The following is a 22469-nucleotide window of genomic DNA, read 5'->3' on the forward strand; positions in this document are numbered from 1 at the left end:
GAATGATTATTTCTCCAGTGCATGAAAAGTCTATCTGTTTCCAGCTCCTTCTGGAAAGATGTGCTGCCTAAGATCTGTTTGAACAAACAGTTCTTTGAAAGTCCTGCTGTGGAATTGTTTCCTTAACTGTTAATTGGGACTCCTTCGGGGACGTGCCTCCTGATATGGCCCCAGCCCTGTATTCTACCCCACTCACTATTTGTTGCATATGAAATCTATGACAATAATGATTATTCTCTATTCCAAATGTGTCCTTTGCAAATCCCTTGGGAGCAGGGAGCTCTTACCCTGTAATCTGCACATAACCATGATATAACTACTTAAAAATGGCAATGCTGAGGATAATCCATTAAAAAAAAAAACCTCATGTAGATATTAATAAGGAATTAGAGATGATAGGTTTTCTTTCTTCAACATCGCAGAGAACTTGCATCTCTGGGCAGCTGATTATCATGCCAAAGTGACAATGATCACTTATACATCTGCTTCCTCCCTAGCGAGACTCCTAGCTGCTAGCCCAAGTGTCATCCACAACAGAAAGATGCTACTAATATTTCCTGAGTCATCCAGAGCAGGGACTTAGGGAAGAGAGGACTGCCCTGAGAATTTAGAGTACGCTACCCGAACCACAAGAGAGCCAAGTGAGTGATCCTTCAAGTCAGACTGCTTGGAAACACCAGACTAGCAATGCCCTCCCAGCTGCATTCGATTCCAGGAGGGACATTTGCACTAAAGATCATGGGATTTCTGATGTTGGTACTGATGCCATTGTCTGTGACTGTGTGCAAGGTTCTCATTGTCAAATGCCCTATCAGAGACCCCCTTCCTATTCAACACAAGTACTACCAAACTGGAGACCTCGTCATTGCTGGCATTATATCCCAGATCTACATGTTTATCAAGCCGATCACTTTCAAAAAGCATGGCATCTTTGAGGAACTGTTTGATGACTATGTGTAAGCTAGTATGTACGATTCAGTGGGGAGGAGAATGACTGCCACGGTGTTTTACTCTCTCTCTCCTTTCAGAAAGAAGAAGAGTTGGTTTCTATGCCCCACTTTTCTCTAGCGTTAAGGAGTCTCTGATCCCACATCAGACACCTTGTGAGATAGGTAAGGCTGAGAGAGTTCAGAGATAAATGTGACTAGCCCAAGATAACCCAGCAGGCTTCATGTATAGGAATGGGGAAAGAAACCTCGTTCACCACATTAGAGTCCTCTGCTCATGTGGAGGAGGGGGGAATCAAACTTGATTCTCCAGATTAGAGTCCACCACTCTTAACCACTACACCAAGCACCCAGAATCATGATTATGCTCCTGCCCCTCCAATAGCTGTGTCTTCTGTAAGAAGGGAATCCAGTATATGCAGGCAATCAGACTGCAGAGGATCTAATTTCCCAATCCTCTTCTTCTATGTCAAATATTGTCAAAGGACTTCCTAGCTCCCCTCCAGGGGAGGGGCCGTGGCTCAGTGGAACAGGATCTGCTTGGCATGCAGAAGGTCCCAGGTTCAAAATTGGTCTAGTATGAATCAAAAATGTTAATTTTACCATGCATAATTAAATATTTGTTTAATGTAATTAAATAGTTTTGTCCCTCCCTTCTTCTTCTTTCCCAGAGAACTTCTTCCACTGCAATAAATTTAGCTTCTGCACCTTCTGATAGCTTATGTACTCTTCCTGTCCAGGAAGCAAGTCTTGAGATACATGTATTTTTGCCCCTCTACTTCCAATAGTTCTTTTATATATTGAGCAAATATTGTTTCCTCTATTTTTGTTTTGTCTTGTCCTCGCTTTATCTCTGGCTGAAAATTAATTTCAACCCCAAGGGTCTTCTTCCACTGATTCTTTGTGATACCTTTAGGTCAAAGTGGATAATAGCCATTGAAGACAAACTGAATAATCTGGGTTTTAGCCCCCTAGCACTACTTCAGTTAGGGTGGGATCAAGCTAAGTCAACTATAAACCAAAGAGTTAAAGATATTGAGCGACAAGTAGATCTAGCAAGAGTGCCCCTATTTATGGCTCCCCCCACTCCAAATTTATCCTTGCACTGGCAGCCTATCTCCGTTACTTAGAGATAAACAAATATAGGAGGGCTTTTACCTTGGCTAGGTGTGCAGCCTTACCCTCTGCTATGTTAGAGGTGAAATTCAAGAAGATACCCAGGGCAGAGATACTATGCCCCTGCGAATCCGGGGATTTAGAAACCACTGAACATGTTCTTCTGAACTGTAACTATTACACTATACCCCATTCTAAGTTTATTGAGCCCCTCATGCTGAGAATGGGACCCGACAGAGAAAAAGTTAGAAAAGCTCCTACAAGGAGATAATCCCTCAATCACCTCTCAGGTAGCAAAATTTTGTACGGCTGAAATGATAATTCATTGCCACAGAGTAGTCTCTTAGTTCAAATGGTAGATGTAACTCGGATGTTATTTATTTTATTAGTTATTATTTTTTTAAGTGACTTAAGACTCAGACTGCAAACCTTTGTCGGTAAGACCATCTTAGTCCATGTATCTTGTTTTATCTGGTCAAGGGCCGCAAATAAACTATCTATCTATCTATCTTGTTTCCTCTATTATTATTTTTTACTGGTGAAGGTGACTCATGGTACTGTGTTTCATGTCACATATCTAAAATTTGATTCTGTAAATATTCTTTGTTTATAGAGGATTGTTGTGTGCTTTCACAAAATCTTCAGTTATTTTTCTGATAGCCAGCTTAGCATAGTGGTTAAAGACTCGGACTGGAATCCATGAAATCCAGGTCCAAATACCCACTTTGCCACAAGAGTTGATGGGGTGGCTTTGGGCCAGTCAAACTCTCTAAGCCAACAGCACCTCACAGGGTTGTTGGAGGAAGGAAAAACAATGTATGCTACTCTGACTTGCTCAGAAGAAGGGTGGGTGAAATGTAGCAAAGCAAAGCAAAGGTAGCATTGTGTGGGGCAATTTGGTTTAGGCTGTTCATGTATCTCTATGCATGATACTTAACATATTCGAAAGCTGTGCAACAATACGCTGCTGGTTCAAGAATTTTAAAATGCAGGTGTCAGCATTGCAATGATTCTGTTGTAGATATAAATTTTGAATCACTGTTGAAGATGTTTTGTCATAGTAGGCCTAACTAAGAGTTTGCATTTAGGGTCTTGGGTACTTCTGAAAACATGCACTTTTCACTGTTCTAGCTGTTCTGTACTGGTGTAGTGGTTAAGAGAGGTGGTTTGGAGCGGTGGACTCTAATCTGGAGAACCGGGTTTGATTCCCAACTCCTCCACATGAGCGGCGGAGGCTAATCTGGTGAACGAGGTTGGTTTCCCCACTCCTCCACACGAAGCCAGCTGGGTGACCTTGGGCAAGTTACAGCTCTGTTAGAGCTCTTTCAGTCCCACCTACCTCACAGGGTGTCTGTTGTGGGGAGGGGAAGGGAAGGTGATTGTAAGCCGGTTTGAGTCTCCTTTTAGTAGTAGAGAAAGTCAGCATATAGAAACCAACTCTTCTTCTTCTTCTTCTAATTTAACTGTTTTCAAAAGTTTTCAAGGCTTGCAACATTTAATATATTGTACTGTGGGGGAATAGGAAATATGTATTGAAAAGTCAAGATATAGATGGACCGCAGTGAAGCAAGAAAGTTCATAGCCAGCATGGTGTAGTGGTTAAAAGCAGTGGTTTGGAGTGGTGGACTCTGATCTGGAGAACCAGGTTTGATTTCCCACTCCTCCACATGAGCAGCAGACGCTAATCTGGTGAACTGGATTTGTTTCCCCACTCCTACACATGAAGCCAGCTGGGTGACCTTGGGCTAGTCACATGCTCTCAGTCCCACTTACCTCACAGGGTATCTTTTGTGGAGAGGTCAAGGTAAGGTGATTGAAAGCCAGTTTGATTTTTCCTTAATTGGTAGAGAAAGCCAGCATATAAAAACCAACTCTTCTTCTTCTCCTTCTTAAGGTAGAGAAAACCAGGGTATTAAAAGCTATGCTGCTGCTGCTGCGTCCTCTTCCTCCTCCTCCTCCTCCTCCTCCTCCTCCTCCTCTTCTTCTTCTTCTTCTTCTTCTTCTTCTTCTTCTTCTTCTTCTTCTTCACAGGTTCCTGACTCAGAACTACCAGCACATCTTGGCCTTGGACTTTGCTGTAAAGGAGATCAATGGAAACCCCCAAATCTTACCCAACATCACTCTGGGCTTTGAGATCTACAACAGCCATTTCACATCAAGTTGGACCTATCTTGCCTCAATGGAACTTCTTTCCACACGGGGCAGATTCATCCCCAATTATAAGTGTGACACGTGGAACAATCCAGTCGCAGTCATCACAGGACCAAACTCTGAAATCTGTCTTCCTTCAGCAAACATCCTGTACACCTACAAGATCCCACAGGTAAAACATGGCCAGGGAGAAAACTCTTTTTTCCTTTAAAAAAAATGGTATGCACACAGAAGGTGTGTGTAAAAGGCCAAAACACGTCTGATCAGATTTTGGTCAATTTATTCTATTCCTTGGCTCTATCGTCAACCAAAAGGGAGACTGCAGCCAAGAAATAAGGAGGAGATTGAGACTGGGAAGGGCAGCCATAAAGGTGCTAGAAAACATTCTGAAGTGCAAGGATGTGTCACTGGCCACCAAGATCAAGTTAATTCATGCCATCGTATTCCCTAGTACTATGTATGGGTGTGATAGCTGGACAATGGAGAAAGCTGATAGGAAGAAAGTAGATTCCTTTGAAATGTTGGAAGAGAGTGTTACGGATACTATGGACTGCAAATGATATGAGATCCTTGAGCCTCTATTTCTGCTTCTGTCTTAATTGTGATGTCAGTTGAAATAGGTGAATTCATACATTCAGCAATATGGAGTACAAGACACACATGCACACAACTTTTTGCCGGGAAACCTCTCTTTACCAGAACTCTTTTTAAAATTAATTTCTCTAGGTCTTGTATGGATCTTCTCCAATAACTGACAACACAATCCAATCGGTTTTCTTGCACCGCCTGTTTCCAAATGAGGCCCATCACAATAGGGGGATTCTCCATTTACTGCTGTATTTCGGATGGACATGGATTGGGGTGATTCCTCTAGATGATGAAAATGGAGATCGGTTTGTACAGCATATGACTCCCATGTTTGCCCAAAATGGTATTTGCATTGACTTCATAAAAAGATTCCCAGCATTGACATTTTCCAGCGGAATTGCTACTATGATGGCAGAGGGGGTTGAAACATACAAAATTGTCATGGAAAGTACAGCCAAACTTTTGGTCCTACATGGGGAAATTCAGACCATGATTGTTTTAAGAGTGTTCCTTCAACTCCCAGAAATTGAGGAAATACCAGTTAAGCCAACAGGTAAAATGTGGGTTTTCACAGCGCAGATGGACTTCACCTCACTACCCTTGCAAAGAAACTGGGACATCCGTGTTATCCACGGGGCCATATCATTGGCAATTCACTCAGTGGAGCTCTCAGGATTCCAGAAATTTCTTCAGGAGAAAAATCTGAGCTCTGAAAAAGAAGATGGCTTCATCAGGGCCTTCTGGCAACAGGTATTTCTGTGTTCGTTCTCCAACTCCACAGTAGACGAGAAGGATGGAGAAGTGTGCACTGGAGAGGAGAAGCTGGAGGCTCTTCCTGGATCTGTTTTTGAAACAATCACCACTGCCTATAGCTACAGCATTTATAACAGTGTCTATGCGGTAGCACATGCTTTGCAGAACATGCAGTCCTCCGGAGTCAAACACAGAGCAATAGCAGTTGGTAGAAGACTGGATCTTGGAGAACAACAGTTATGGCAGGTAGGACTATAAGCAAACTGATTTATTCATTGTGTGTGATCTAGCCATTGTTTCCCACTGAAACTTTCCCAATTCTGCTCCAGTGGCTATAATGATAACCAAAACTTGTTTAACGTACACTGTGTTCCTCTGGGAAAAGCAGTCTTCAGTAGACAAAATCTGCCCTCCTCCTGGCCACTCTGCAGAAATGGAGGGAACTAATTTTCATTGTAGACATTTCCCAATCAGTACCTAAGTGACCAGCCGAAGCCTGAACAACCTCAATATATTTGGCTGCTCCACAATGATGAGACAATCAGCCCTGTGTTGAAAGTGGTTACTACTGTGATGCCCTAATGGTACATGATGGCTTTCCATACACCCTTCACACAGGGATGTGAGACAGCAGCATACGATGTAGAACATGTGGGTGGAGGAAGGATGCCCAAGTTGGGTGGCAGAGGAGATGTTGATGGCAGTGGGCCCTGCTAGACACATTGAACCCTCGCAGCGAGTCCACCTAAGGTCATGCTGATACTGGTCTTGAGGAGGAAGCTGCAGATTTCTGTTCAGAAAGCAAGGGCTTACAATCATCGTTCTGAACTGGTGTTGCTTCTCTCTCTCCAATTTAGCTCCACCACTTTTTGAGAAGAATCTCGTTCAACAACAGTGCTGGGGAAAGGATTTCCTTTGACCAAAATGGGGAATTAGAATCCGGATTTGACATTGTCAACTGGGTCACATTCCCAAACCAGTCCTTTCTTAAAGTCAAAGTTGGAAAGACTGACCCCAGCGGTCCCTCAGATAAAATGCTCATCCTTCATGAGAATATGATTGTATGGCCCTCTATGTTCAACCAGGTAGGACGCATTTATGCTTTGGGATATGTCAAATCATTTCTTCCAGTGTTGACATTGTAGCTGAAGGTTCTCACATGGAAATAATTCAATGTTCTGTTGATTAGATGTCCCTCCAAGTTGCCATCGATTTATGGAGACCCCAGCAGGAGACCTCAGAGGCAAGTGAGAAGGAGAGGTGGTTTGCTGTTGGCTTTTGATACCAGCAATCACGATCTCTTTCTGGATCACCTGTCGAGACATGGACTAGGAGGGCTTGTTCTGCTGTAGTTTCCATCCTACCTTGAGGATGGATTTCAGAGTGTGGTGCTGAGGGACTGCTGCTCTTTCCCTTGACCTTTGGCCAATGGGGTTCCCCAAGGTTCATCTTGTCCCCCATGCTTTTCAACATCTATGTAAAACTGCTGGGAGAGGTAACCTGGAGAGCTGGGCTGAATTGCCACCCAAAGGCACATGACCCTCAGCTCTGTCTCACAGCAGATCCCAGAGAGGCTCAGAATACCATGATCAGATGCCTGGAGACAGTGATGGAATGGAGAAAGGCTAATAAGCTGGAACTGCACCTTGACAGAACAGAGGTTCTACTAGTGGTGGGAAGTTCTGACCTGGGAAATGGGTTCTCTCCTGTTCAAGATGTGGTTCCACTCCCCACAAAAGAGCAGTTTCATAGCTTGGAGGGTGCTCCTGGACCTGAGCCCCCCCCCAGACAGCAGTGGGTGCCTTTCACCAGCTTCAGCTGGTGAGCCAGCAGCAGCCCTTCCTGAGCAGAAAAGATCTAGCCACTGTGGTGTATGCCCAAGTAACATCTCACTTAGATTACTGCAATGCACTCTACGTGGGGCTACCCTTGAAGAATGTCCGAAAGCTACAGTTGGTACAGAATGCTGGGGCCAGAGTGTTGACTGGAGTGGCTGTAGGGACCCTATCGCTGCACTCTTGTGCCACCTGCATTTGCTTCCATTTGCCAGATGGCTGGGAAACAGTCGATCATAGAGTTGGAAGGGACCACCAGGGTCATCTAGTCCAACCCCCTGCACAATGCAGGAATTTCACAACTACCTCCCCCACACACCCCCAGTGACCCCTACTCCATGCCCAGAAGATGGCAAAGATGCCCTCCCTCTCATGAACTGCCTCAGGACATAGAATCAGCATTGCTGACAGATGGTCATTTAGCCTCTGCTTTAAAACCTCCAGGGAAGGAGCACTTACCACCTTCCAAGGAAGCCTGTTCCACTGAGGAACCACTCTAAGAAAATTCTTCCTAATGTCTAGATGGAAACTCTTTTGATTTAATTTCAACCTGTTGGTTCTGGTCCAACCTTCTAGGGCAACAGAAAACAACTCAGCACCCTCCTCTATGTGACAGCCCTTCAAGTACTTGAAGATGGTTATCATATCCCCTCTCAGCCTTCTCCACTTTAAGCTAAACATACCCAGCTCCTTCAACCTTTCCTCATAGGACTTGGTCTCCAGACCCCCTCACCATCTTTGTTGCCCTCCTCTGGATATGTTCCAGCTTGATTACATCTTTCTGAAACTGTGGTGCCCAAAACTGAATACAATACTCTAGGTGAGGTCTAACCAGAGCAGAGTAAAGCGATGTCATCCCAGTTTTTAAAAAAGGTGTCCAGGGGAGATTCAAGAGCTACAGGAATATCTTTGTAAATTGGGTGAGTGGGCAACAACCTGGGAAATGAAAATCAGTGTGGCTATGTGTAAAATGATGCATATTCGAACCAAAACAACCCTAGGGAAGTATGGCAACTTTACCCTATTAGTTTCAACTATCAATTGTATATTAAGGCCTCTCTAGAAGTAACGATGTCAAGCCACACCATGGCCAATCTGTTTTTCCGTCATTCAAATCAAGGATGTTTGAATTCTGAAATAACTATTCAGAGAATGAAAACCATATTCTCTTCCATTTGGGACAGGTACAGCCTCTTTCTGTTTGCAATGACAACTGTAATCCTGGCTATAGTAGGAGGCGAAAGGAAGGGAAGCCCTTTTGCTGCTATGATTGCCTTCCATGTCCAGAAGGGAAGTTTTCAAATGAGAAGGGTAAGAGTCTTAAGCATCAGCATGTGCACATAACATTGTATGGACAATCATCTCCCTATTGTTAAATGCATTTGTTCACAGTTCAGTGGTGGGGAAATCATCCCTAACAGGGAAACAAAAGTATGATAGATGTAGGTCTGCAACTAGTTTTGAAAAAAAGTATGATCATTGACTAAAAAGAGGGGGAAACAGCATATGCAAACAAGTTACGGGTAGAGATCTAGTCCATGATGTCTTGAGTGGAAGAAAAGTTCCATGTTCATCACAGTGAAGATCAGGTAAGCTTCTGGGCCCTCACTGAGCATATATGAAATGCAAAGTTTAATCTTGTCTTTCAGAATTCAGCTTAAGTGTTCCCATTCACAGATCTGTCATATTGTGAGATATTGTGCATAGGACTTGTCATCGGCATTCAAAAAGATCCTTTCTTTTTCAGATATGAATGAATGTTCTCAGTGTCCTGAAGGTCAATACCCAAACAAAGAACAGAATGTATGCCTTTCGAAAGATATAAGCTTCTTGTCTTATGGAGAACCTTTGGGGATCAGCTTGGCCACTGTTGCTCTTTCCTCCTCTTTCATCACAGCTTTGGTGCTCGGGATCTTCATCAAGCACCAGGACACCCCATTAGTTAAAGCTAACAACCGGGACCTCACCTACGCTCTCCTCATCTCCCTCTTGCTCTCCTTCCTTTCTGCTTTGCTGTTCATTGGTGAACCTCAGAAGGTGACCTGTCTCCTTCGACAAACAGCTTTTGGCATCATCTTCTCAGTGGCTATTTCTTGTGTATTAGCCAAAACTGTGATTGTGGTTCTGGCTTTCATGGCCACGAAGCCAGGATCCAGAATGAGGAGATTTGTAGGGAAAAAGCTGTCCAATTTCATTGTCTTTGTGTGTTCCCTTTTACAAGCTGCTATCTGTACTGTGTGGTTGGCAACATCTCCCCCCTTCCCAGCTTTGGACATGAACTCAATGACTGATAAAATTCTTATTGAGTGTAATGAAGGGTCAGTCACCATGTTTTACTGTGTCCTGAGCTTCCTGGGCTTCCTGGCCACCATCAGCTTCACCGTGGCTTTCTTTGCCAGGAAATTACCCGACAGTTTCAACGAAGCCAAGTTCATCACCTTCAGCATGTTGGTCTTTTGCAGTGTTTGGGTGTCCTTCGTTCCCACTTACTTGAGCACCAAGGGCAAATCCATGGTGGCCGTGGAGATCTTCTCTATCTTAGCCTCCAGTGCTGGCTTACTGGGCTGCATCTTTTCCCCAAAATGCTACATCATTTTACTAAGATCTGAGATGAATAAAAGAGGATATCTAATGAAAAAGGAATAAGTCTAATGGCTAACTTAGGTTAAGAATGGGTCATGGGGTAGTGGACATGGTTTGTGCAGGCTGAATTCTTCCCTCTGAAACTCTTTCCCCAAAGTCTGTATTTGGCTGATCCATCAAATGTTGTTAGTTTGTTTTATGGTTATTATTCTCCTATTTTATACTTTTCCTATTTAGTATTTTCCACTTTCCCAGTTGATTGTCTCTGGATATGTAAATTGTATCCCTTACATAATTATTAATTGCAACCTTTACAGAAAATGGCATTTGACAAATCCCAAGCTGATGGCAAAGTTCTTTGCTTTAAACTCAACATTTCCAAACTGGGGAATGAATACATCTCTTTTCTGAAGTCATGACTTCTTACTGTACTTCCTGACTTATAACCCAGGTCACATCACATATACCAGACTTATAAAACTATTGAGTACTCTGGAAAGCTGCACATCTAGGACAATGGCACTCACACCTAATAGGTCTTTGTACATGAGCAGTGTGTCATGCATGCCTGGGTTAGCAAAGAAGCATGGGAGTTGTAGTTCCCTATAGCTGCTTTCACAATAAGGATTTTTGTCCCATTTGGGGGGGGGGTCCATTGCTGGGGTGGGAAACTCCCCCTCCCCCTAGTGAATGTCTTCCAGGGTTGGAATACATAGTTAGAAAGAGGGGCAAGAGAATAAAACAAAAACTGGTGGCAGTTACCACTGAAACTATGTTGTTTTAATCTTTATAGCCAAGCAGATCTTCAGCGGCAGATGATAAGCCTTCTTGGACAAGAGCCCCAACTGGCCCCGGCCACTTTCTAAAAACACTTGGTGGGTCTCAAGAAAGTTGTACGTGGGCTTTGGAGTGTTAATATCATTTCAATATTATTTTAAGAGTTAATATTATTAGGGCTTTGAGTTGTTAATATTATTTTATCACCAATGGCATGTATAAGGAATATAATGTATAAATAAAAGAAACAAACTGGAAACATCAGCAGCGAAATTGTGTAAAAGGAAAAGATAACAATCAGACATGAAAATAAAATGAAGGGTGTGGGGGCAAAGGGAGATTTTTATATTTCCAGAGGTGGTGGTAGGGTTGTCAACCTCCAGGTACTAGCTAGAGATCTCCTGCTATGACAAGTGATCTCCAGCTGATAGAGGTCAGTTCCCCTGGAAAAAATGGCCGCTTTGGCCATTAGACTAGTGGCACTGAAATCCCTCCCCTCCCCAAACCCTGCCCTCCTCAGGCTCTGCCCCAAAAACCTCCCACCGGTGGCGAAGAGGGACCTGGCAACCCTAGGTGGTGGAAATAGACCACCGTGTTCGTTGAAGCAGGAAAAGAAAACTTTACAGTTTGCCATGTACATTTTGTCTTCACTGTGAAGTGTGAGGTGTATTTAGCAGAGACACAGCAACTTAACATAAATTCACTCCAAGAGTCTATCCACAGCTTTCACATGCATTTATTTATTTATGTCTACCACACAAAAAGAGCCTTCCAAATAGGTGACCATCATACAACTGTAATCCTACGGATTCTTACCAATATGCAGTTGAGGTAAAAAATTATGGAACCTGGGTTGTTTGGGGGGCAAGGGAGAGAGAAGAAGGTAGTTGTGCCTTCATTCTCTCTGTGCACCTACATAACCAGGGAAGATTAATCAACCGGCAGAATAAAAGAAAACAAGATTTCACAAGGAATCCACAAAATAAAAAGGAATCCACAAGCCCTCTAGTCATTTTTTAACCATCACAAGCAAAAGTTAAAACATAAATAGGAGTTATTCAAAAGAGGTGGGATATCTCCCCAATCAATACCTGGAGGTTGGCAACCTTATGTTTAAAAAGGTAAAGGTCCCCTGTGCAAGCACCGGGTCATTCCTGACCCATGGGGTGATGTCATACCCCGACGTTTCCAAGGCAGACTTGGTTTGCGGGGTGGTTTGCCAGTGCCTTCCCCAGTCATCTTCCCTTTACCCCCAGCAAGCTGGGTCCTCATTTCACCGACCTCGGAAGGATGGAAGGCTGAGTCAACCTTGAGCAGGCTACCTGAAACCGACTTCCGTCGGGATAGAACTCAGGTCGTGAGCAGAGCTTTTGACTGCAGTACTGCAGCTTAACACTCTCTGCACCACGGGGCTCCTTCATCTCCCCTTTAAGGGAGGAAAAAACTGGCCCTCACAAACTCCATCATAAGGCTGGTCTCACAGGATTACACATATATGAACTTGAATATCATTTTTGGGTGGTCCAACTGAGACAAGATGGAGGACAGCCTAGCAGCTATCCCTCTGGGTGCACTGGTGGCAAACAGTACGTCAGAAGAAGAGGCATTCAGCTAGAGCTGAATCCCAGAATGGTGAAACAATGCCTTTCTGCTGCCCTTTCTCCATTGGGCTTTACTGCTGACACTCGTTTGAGGACATAAATGACACAGCAGAAAATACCTCTGTTTAGCTAGACATAGACATTACAGCCAAACGAGATAAGTTAGCCCTGCTAAAGTTAAATTATTTTCTTTCAGTGAGACTGAGTATTAGCTAACTGGATTGGGGTGGAGGGCTTCTATCTTCTCTCATTGGGTCTTCTTATCAGTTGACCTTTGTCGTTCAGTTCAGGCCTCACAACAATAATAAAGCATTTAGGGCAAAAAATACAAGCCAGCAACCCAGCGCTGGAGGCTAAGATAGAGAAGACCTCCACTGCCACCATGTACTTTCCTTTTGTGCTCAAATAGGTTGGGACAAAGGTCAGCCAAACACTGCAAAAGACCAACATGCTGAAGGTGATGAACTTGGCTTCATTAAAACTATCAGGTAATTTCCTGCCCAGGAAAGCCACAGTGAAGCTCACAGAGGCCAGGAAGCCCATGTAGCTCAAGACACAGTAAAACATGGTGACTGACCCTTCATTACATTTCAGAATAATCTCTTCACTGAGCGAGTGCATGTCCAAATCTGGGAATGGAGGAGAAGTGATTAACCACACTATACAAATAGTGGTTTGAATGAAGGAGCAAGAAAGAACAATGGAGTTGGCCAGGCGTTTCCCCACCCAGTTCCTCATCCTGGACCCCGGTTTGGTGGCTAAGAAAGCTAAAACCACAATAACAGTCTTGGCCAACACGCAAGAAACGGCCACTGAGAAGATGATGCCAAACGTAGTTTGTCGAAGGAGACACGACATCTTCTTAGGTCGGCCAATGAACAGCAGAGCGCAAAGAAAGGAGAGCAGGAGGGAGATGAGGAGAATGTAGGAGAGATCCCGGTTGTTGGCTTTGACTATGGGGGTGTCCTGGTGCTTAACGAAGATCCCGAGCACAAAAGCTGCCACCAAAGAGAAGGAAAGTGCAAAAATGGCCAAAGTGATCCCCAAAGGTTCTTCATAAGACAGAAAGGTTATATGTTTTTGCAGACATAAATCCCGATCAGTATTTGGATACTGATCTTCTGGGCACTGAAAACAGTCATTGGCATCTGAAAAAGAAATGTTGTTATAGTGTTGCATTAATCCATACTACTATGGGGTATCTAGGGCTGCTACATGGAGATATCAACATTGCATGAGTCTCATGCAATTATATTTTTTAAGACATGCCCTATGGCGCAGAGTGTTAAGCTGCAGTACTGCAGTCAAAAGCTCTGCTCATGATCTGAGTTTGATCCTGACGGAAGTTGGTTCCAAGTAGTCGGCTCAAGGTTGATTCAGCCTTCCATCCTTCCGAGGTCGGTGAAATGAGTACCCAGCTTGCTGGGTGTAAAGAGAAGATGACTGGGGAAGGCACTGGAAAACCACCCCACGAACAAAGTCTGCCTTGGAAACGTCGGGATGTGACATCACCCCATGGGTCAGGAATGACCCGGTGCTTGCACAGGGGACCTTTACCTTTTTAAACATTGATACATAAGGTTGCCAACCTCCAGGTATTGATTGAGATAAAAAACCAGAACACACAATATAAATGCAATATAAATATAATGAAAAGTGCAAAGTGAGAGAGTGAGAATAATTAATACACAAAAATCATGAACAACATACAAAGACACACAAAGAGACAAAAATACAGTTATCCAAGGTAAGTCAAAATAAGAATATTTGTAACATTCTTGTGGTATATAATAATAATAAATTTATCTTTTTAGGACAAGGAAAAATTGCACAGTCCAAATGATGAATGGCTGGGAATGCCATCCACAGTAGGGAACAGCAAGGACGCGTTGTCTAGATCATAAGCCACGTTTCGCAGAAAGCTTCATCAGCTGTTCATTCTCATGCCAAGTAATGAATTATGCCAAACATAACCCTAATAGGGAAAATTAGCCAAAGGTCCGATAAGCTCTTCAGTAAGATCAGTGATCTTACCTTGGATAATTGTATTTTTGTCTCTTTGAGTGTCTTTGTATGTTGTTCATGATTTTTGTATATTAATTATTCTCACTCTCTCACTTTGCACTTTTCATTATATTTATATTGCATTTATATTGTGTGTGCTGGTTTTCGATCTCCATCATTAACTCACAGCACAGAGCCAATTTTCTTTTGGTTTTAACCTCCAGGTAGTAGCTGGAGATCTCCTGCTATTACAACTGATCTCCTGCCAATTGAGATCAGTTCACCTGGAGAAAAGGGCTACTTTGGCAACTGGACTCTATGGCATTGAAGTCCCTCCCCTCCCCAAACCCCACCCTCCTCAGGCTCCGCCCCAAAAACCTCCCACTGGTGGCAAAGAGGGACCTGGCAACCCTAATGATCCAGGAACACCACCGGTCATATAACACTTCTGTCCCTGGTACATTAAACTTCATCACTGAACATGTATCTCAATTTCTGAAACTGAAGGTTAATGACAATTGCATCTTATTTGAGTGAATCATAATTTTACTCATTTCCATCCAGTAATCTGCTAGATCACACAAACGACACACAAAGTCACACATTCACCAGAGGTGGTGTCTATTGTATCACATCTGCCATTACCACTACTGGAGACAAAATGGAAATCAGGTTTCAGAGATAATATACTTACTTCTTTAATGCAAACAAAAGTGGCATTCCTGGCTGGTAAGCCAAGAATTGATTTGCCCCAGTCCAATGTGAATAAAACACGAGGGCAGATTGGCTACAAGGCTAAAGCTGCCTTCTAATGGAAGTCTGGCGGGAGAAGGTTTATGGCCGTTTCTCCCTTGTGAGGCAATGCATCCTGCAGCTGCACTCTTCCAAGGCATATTCCATCTTGTGACAATTAAAAAATAAAATAACAAGCAACAATTTATTCAAAGCTTTAACTATCACAAAAATCCAGCATTATATTCATTAATTTCAGAACTGGAATAGGGAATGAGGTTGTCATTTGCAATCCTTACCTTCTAGGTTTGAAATCTTCCCTTCTGGACATGGAAGGCAATCATAGCAGCAAAATGGTTCCCCTTCCTTTTTACTCTTACTGTCGCCTGAATGACATCGGTCATTGCAGAGAGAAAGGGGCTGCACCTGTCAATAATTGAAAGAAGGGAATGTTGTTGCTGTTTTTTAACATTCAGGAATAAGTTTCCGGCATTTGTGTTTCACTGGTGAATCTTCTCTGTAAGTAAAATGCTGCTACTGGCTAGGCATAACAACATCTCTTTTGGAATCCACTTGATATGCAATGGGATATTTGAAAGCCTTCCACTATAAGACAGATTCTCGTACACTATGCAGATGTCAACATGTCTGCCACCACTAGGTGGGAAGCGCCATCAAGGCACAGCCAATTTATGAACACCCTGTAGGGTTTTCAAGATAAGAGATGTTCAGGGGTGGTTTGCCATTGCCTGCCTTTGCGTAGCAACCTTGGACTTCCTTGGTGGTCTCCCATGCAAGTACAAACCAGGGCTGGCCTTGCTTAGCTTCCTGGATGGGGATAGCCTGGGCCATCCAGATCAGGGCTCCACAAGGCTTACAAATCCTATTTGCTTTAGATGAAATTAAGACCCGCTGTTTGCAGTATGATTTACTCTTGGCTAAATGGCCATAGATGTACAATAGATTCATCAATAGATACATTTGATAGTTGCATAGAATCATGGAGTTGCAAGGGACCACCAGGGTCATCTAGTGCAACCCCCTGCACAATGCAGGAAATTCACAACTACCTCCCCCATACACTCCCAGTGACCCCTACTTTATGCCAAGAAGATGCCCAAGATGCCCTCCCTCTCATGAACTGCCTAAGGTCATAGAATCAGCATTGCTGACAGATGGCCATCTAGCCTCTGCTTAAAAACCTCCAGGGAAGGAGAGCTTACCACCTCCTGAGGAGGCCTGTTCCACTGAGGAACTGCTCTAACTGTTAGAAAATTCTTCCTAATGTCTACACGGAAACTCTTTTGATTTAATTTCAACCCTTTTTTTCTGGTCCGACCTTCTGGAGCAACAGAAAAAAACTCAGCACCCTCCTCTATGTGACAGCCCTTCAAGTACTTGAAGATGGTTATCATATCCCCTCTCAGTCTTCTTCTCTTCAGGCTAAACATACTAAATGGTTTGATGCCACAGATATTTAAAATTTTGCAATGTTATGATTTCAAACTGAAAAATGTGATCTGAATGGGACTTATCTGATTGGCAGAACAAAGAGACAGAACTGTTTCAGAGATTGAACTAGGAACCACTAATGGAATAAAAAAAAATCAAAATTATGTGCCCTGTAAAGCGCATAGAGCCCACCTGATTAAACATCTGGGGCCAAATGATTGCATCTTCACGGATGGTGAACACTTTGTTTGGGGGAGCTTTGGGCTCAATCCTTCCCACTTTGGCTCTAAGAAAGGACATGTTGGGAAATGTGACCCAATTGATGATATCAAATCCAGCTGCTATCTCCCCATTTTGGTCAAAGGAAACCATGTCCCCGGCGCTGTTGTTGAATGAGACCCTTTTCAAAAATTCATGGAACTAGATTTGTAAAGGGAAAAAAAAGAATTATAGCAGTGTACCAATAATACTTGAAAGTTCTGGCTAGTAATTCATTACGAACTGTAGTGAACTTTATCTAGGACCTGGCCAAAATGAGGTTGTATAAGGATTCTGAAAAGTTCTGACTTCAGAGGAGATGGAAGAATCCTGGTGAAGGGCGGGGTGGGGAGTTGAGTGATAGCTGGGAAAGGGTTGGTTAGAAAGTGGAAGAAAAGGAGGAGATTTCTCAGTGGTAGAACATCCACTTGACATACAGAACATCCCTGAGGCAGAGGTCTTTCACATCACCCACTTGCCTGGTCCCTTTAACTGGAGATGCAGAAGATTGAATATGGGACCTTCTGCATGCCAAGCAGATGCTATGCCACTGAGCCACAGCCCCTACTCTTGAATCTGAGCCCTGAATGATTGTGAAACAGATGCTTAAGTGCTAAAATGTTGGCTTTTGAGCCAAGGGTGCATTTTGCAGTCTGGGCAGAGTCTCCTATTCACCAATTCTCCCTGTATGATCACCAGTTTTGGTGAGCTCTCCTGCATTTCAATGCCTTCAAGGCATTACCTGCCATGGCTGTTGTCTCAGAAGCTTTTTTCTTTCTCCGTCTGCCACTGCTATATGATTGAGCATGGATGAATACATGGCATGCAATGCATGTGCCACCACATAGACAGCATTGTAGAGGCTGTAGCTGTGGCCGGTCATGCTCATTTCAAAGACAGACCCAGGAAGACTCTCCAGCTTCTCCTCCCCAGTGCAGATTTCTTCATCGGCCATGCCTTCTGTGGTACTAGGGAGTGAACAGCCAAACGCATGCCTCCAGAAGTCCCCAATGAAGCCATCTTCTGTCTCAGAAGAAGGGTCTCTCACCTGAAGAAACTGACCAAATCCTAACACCTCCCTTGAATGAGCTGCAAAGGATAGAGCACCGTGGAGGAAATCTAAGTCCCAACCTCTCTGAAAATCCATTGACGTGAAATCCATCTGGGCTATCCAAATCCAGACTTTGGCTTTTGTCCTCATTGGTATCTCCTTAATTTCTGCACCCCTCAGCAATAGTCGCAAAACTATCATGGTCTGAATTTCGCCATGTACCACCACCGCTTTGGCTGTGCTTTCCATGACAAGTAAGGATAGGTTGCTGCCTCCGATCACCATTTCCAAAAGAGAATTAGAAAAAGTCATAGTTGGGAAATTTAGGACAAAATCAAAGCAGATACCATGCTCAGAAAAGACAGGAAGCGTCTCCTGTAGAAATCGCTGCCCAGGTTCATTATCCACATAGATCACCCCAACCCATATCCATCTGAAATAAAGCAGTAACTTCATAATCCCCATGTACTGATTTGACAAATTGGGGAACATCTTGTAGAGGAAAGTGGCTTCTTTTTTGTTGTTCATCGCCGGAGCAGAGCCATAGATGAGCTACAGGAAATACAGGAGACAGCAGAGAGGTATTTCAGCATAAAACAATCTGCTGGGTTGATAGTAGAAAAGAGCAAGAGTCATAAGAACATAGAAAGGACATGCTGGATCAGACCAAGGTCCATCAAGTCCAGCAGTCTGTTCACACAGTGGCCAACAAGGTGCCTCTAAGAAGCCCACAAACAAGTCGAGTTCAGTAGGACCTTCAAGCCTAACAACATTTATGGAAGGGTATGAGCTTTTGTGAGGCCACAGTTCACTTCTTCAGATACAGCTAGAACGTGAGACCATCTATCCTTAAGTAGAGCAATAAGGATAGATGGACTCACATTCTAGCTGTATCTGAAGAAGTGAGCTGTGGCTCACGAAATCCCACACACTGCCAGAAATGCTGTTGGTTTTTATTGGACTCTTGCTCTTTTCTTGAATCAGTTCATAGAATCATAGAGTTGGAAGGGACCACCAGGGTCATCTAGTCCAACCCCCTGCACAATGCAAAAAAAATCACAACTATCTCCCCACACACACACACACACCCAGCGACCCCTACTCCATGCCCAGAATTTGGACAAGATGCCCTCCCTCTCATCATCTGCCTAAGGTCATATAATCAGCATTGCTGACAGATGGCCATCCAGTCTCTGCTTAAAAACCTCCAGGGAAGGAGAGCTTACCACCTCCCGAGGAAGCCTGTTGCACTGAGGAACCGTTCTAACTATTAGAAAGTTCTTCTAATGTCTAGATGGAAACTCTTTTGATTTAATTTCAACCTGTTGGTTCTGGTCCGACCTTCTGGGGCAACAGAAAACAACTCGGCACCCTCCTCTATATGACAGCCCTTCAAGTACTTGAAGATGGTTATCATGGTCTGCTGCTAATGACAGACTAACACGGCTACCCATCGTGATCTGTCTCCATGGAAGGCACCACATTTAGCCGTGGAGAATGGAAATCCATCAACCTTGGAAAGAAACTTGCACAGGTACAGACACCATCTTTCTCACCAAATACAGAAGACTGAACATCAGACCTAAGGGAGGACCCCCTCTGCAAATCACACCTAATTCAATCACACTTGCTAATGTCATTTACTTGCTTGTGACATTTACATTGCCATTGTGTGTCTGTTTCACTCTTCTCTGCTTAAGGGTAGAGGGGTTCACATCCTGGCTGTATCTAAAGAAGTAAGCTGTGGCACATGGAAGCTCCTACCCTGCCAGAAATTTTGTTAGTCTTGAAAGTGCTAGTGGACTCTTGCTCTTTTCTGCTACTATTGATGTACTAACGTGGCTACCCATCATGATCAATAACCCTGGGTTCATGATTTTGTTAAGAATAAATGGTATACATGCCAGATTTTAATGCTACCAAAATCAAGAATGCAATTTTTGCCTTCATGGAAGATGGGTAGGTTTTTATAGCCGGCTTTTCTCTACCTTAAGGAGTCTCAAAGTGGCTTCCCTTCCTCTCTCCACAACAGACACCTTGTGAGGTAGATGAGGCTGAGAGAGTTCTAAGAGAACTGTGGCCTGCCCAAGGTCACCCAGTAGGCTTCACGTAGAGGAGTAGGGAAACAAACCTCACTCTCCAGATTAGAGTCTGCTGCTCTTAACCACTACAGCACCCCGAATTTATTAATAATTCTTAACATATAAAGAAGGAGGGAAGGTGGCATGGTATAGCCCAATCTCATCAGCTCTCAGAAGCTAAATAGGGTCAGTATTTGGACGGAAGACCACCAACGGTGACTCTGAAGAGGAATGCATTAGCAAACAACTTCTGCTTCTCACTTGCCTTCAAAGCCCCTTGCTGGTGTCACCATAGTCAGTGGTGACTTAATGGAATTTAGGTAACATGTAAAGAATCCTTTCAGTGTTCAAAACTCCTCACATGCTTATATAACTGTAATCTTTGCAATGGTGATGTAAGGAGATCTACACCGAAAATAACTTGCCTAAAGCATATATTAATAAATTTCACCACACACAGAAAGCACAATATGTCAAGCAGAAGGCGACGCTGTCATTTGTGGTATACTACCAAAACATGGAAACACAATTTTGCACTCTGAAAGCTAGGAAACCCTTTTTGCTGAAGATATACTTTTCAGTCACTTCTCACAATAACATGGCCTAAGAGATAGTGGAAATGTTTCCCATTATCATATTGATATCTAGCTGCATAACTAAACAAATACTCATGAATTATTTTGTGTCTCTGTTCTAAATAATCACTCATCGTTATATTCCTCAGCATGCAGAATGTGCCTCTTTCTGCCTTCGGACCCTGAAACTATGCCTATAAGCAAGGGTAATGTGAGTGGAGTGTTAAAATTCTGCAACCAGTTAGTCCATTTTACCTGAGGAATCTTGTAAATGCACAGAATGTCTGCCATGTAGAGGCAGAAATTGGACTTTGGTCCCCCAAAAACTGCTACTAAGTTGTTCCGGTTGTCACACTTGTAGTTAGGAATGAACCTTCCCTTTGTGGAGAGAAGTTCCATTGCAGCGTGATAGGTAGACATGGAGGAAAAATAATTATTATAGGTGTAGATACCCAGAGTGACATTGGGTAAGAGCTGGGGGTTCTCATTGATCTCCTTTACAGCATACTCCAAAGCCAGGATGTTCTGGTACAGATGAGTCAGCACTCTACAACGGGAGTGACATGCTGCATCAGAGAAAGTTCACTTTAGAAGATGACATTTAATGCATGTCAGCGTGATACTGCTTTACAACATAAACCGAAGGAAAATAAATTCTACAACCCCGAGTCCTGGGAACTATGAGAGCTCCCACGGTTGGACTTCTGACTTTTCAAAATTTCAGTTCAGCAGAGAATGGCATTGAAACCCCTTCGATAGCAGACATACACATAGGAAATACATTCACATACAGCTCCAGATGTTTATTTCAGTCTCGTTCGGAGGGGGGCTGTAATGTCTCATCCTCTATATGCTATAGAAATGTTCACCAGGAGTGTCAAAATTTAGAGGCTGCTTCTATACCATTTAGGAACATTACATTTGAGACACAGGTTCACATGAAGCTGCGGTCTACTGAATCACACTCTCGATTAATCAAAGTTAGTATTGGCTACTCAGATTGTCAGTGGCTCTCCAGTGTTTCCAGGCAGAAGTTTTTTACATCACCTACAGCCAATTGCGTTAACTGGAGATGATGGGGAAAAGAACCAAGGGTTTTCTGCAGGCCAAACGGATGATGATGAAGAAGCGTTGGTTTTTATGTGCCGACTTTCTCTACCACTTAAGGGAGACTCAAACCAGCTTACAATCACCTTCTCTTCCCCTCCCCACACCAGACACCCTGTGAGGTAGGTGGGACTGAGTGAGCTCTAACAGAGCTGTAACTTGCCCAAGGTCACCCAGATGGCTTCATGTGGAGGAGTGGGGAAACAAATCCAGTTCCTCAGATTAGCCTCCGCCACTCATGTGGAGGAGAGGGGAATCAAATCTGGTTCTCCAGATCAGACTCCACCGTTCCAAACCACCGCTGTTAACCACTACACCATGCTGGCTACACCACCATGCCCTACCTCTGAGCCACCACCCCTCACGAAGCTCCAAACATCCTCATTTGGATCCCAAGTTTCTGTTCCACTAACAGTGGAGCCTCATTCAGTGTGCTCCGCAGGTGAAAGGCTCCTTAAATAAGGAAGGAAATCCCACTAATGCAACAACAAAATTTAGCATTCAACTCCCAGTTCTACAAGAGTTTGTTGTTTTTCATGGAAACATCAAAGCTCAGGAGATACCATTGATTTTCTAATAGGACCCATGCAATTTAAGAGGAAGAGTTATTGGCAGGGAGATCATGAATATAGTAGCACATTAAGCTTTTCAGTACAGTACAAATAACACAGGAAATCATTCATATGGACAAAAACCCTTCTTACATGACGTTATCAGAGAAACTGGGAGAGGGACGGGCTTCAAATGTTGCAGTGTCAGAAAACTTAAACACTTGAGAAACAATGCCAGCAATTAGAAGGTCTCCTGACTGATAATACTTGTGATCAATAGGAAGCGGGTGACTGAAGGGGCAATGAA

At 43.5% G+C, this 22469-nt stretch overlaps 2 protein-coding genes across 2 annotated transcripts; one reads left to right on the forward strand and one right to left on the reverse strand.

The window, feature by feature from the left end:
• Window positions 1-687: 687 nt before the first annotated feature.
• Window positions 688-10036, forward strand: LOC130490315 (vomeronasal type-2 receptor 26-like). Its single transcript, XM_056864144.1, has 7 exons — window positions 688-956; window positions 4209-4386; window positions 4941-5801; window positions 6413-6640; window positions 7348-7353; window positions 8581-8701; window positions 9138-10036. Exons 1-7 carry the CDS (start codon window positions 688-690, stop codon window positions 10034-10036), a joined length of 2562 nt encoding a protein of 853 aa, XP_056720122.1.
• Window positions 10037-12588: 2552 nt separating this feature from the next.
• Window positions 12589-22443, reverse strand: LOC130490317 (vomeronasal type-2 receptor 26-like). Its single transcript, XM_056864145.1, has 6 exons — window positions 22316-22443; window positions 20760-20937; window positions 17540-18400; window positions 16732-16959; window positions 15387-15513; window positions 12589-13499 (listed from the first exon to the last, which is right to left on the reverse strand). Exons 2-6 carry the CDS (start codon window positions 20922-20924, stop codon window positions 12589-12591), a joined length of 2292 nt encoding a protein of 763 aa, XP_056720123.1. The 5' UTR covers window positions 20925-20937; window positions 22316-22443.
• Between the last annotated feature and the right edge of the window lie 26 nt (window positions 22444-22469).

Source organism: Euleptes europaea, chromosome 18, assembly GCF_029931775.1.
Source record: "Euleptes europaea isolate rEulEur1 chromosome 18, rEulEur1.hap1, whole genome shotgun sequence".
NCBI classification, from domain to species: domain Eukaryota; kingdom Metazoa; phylum Chordata; class Lepidosauria; order Squamata; family Sphaerodactylidae; genus Euleptes; species Euleptes europaea.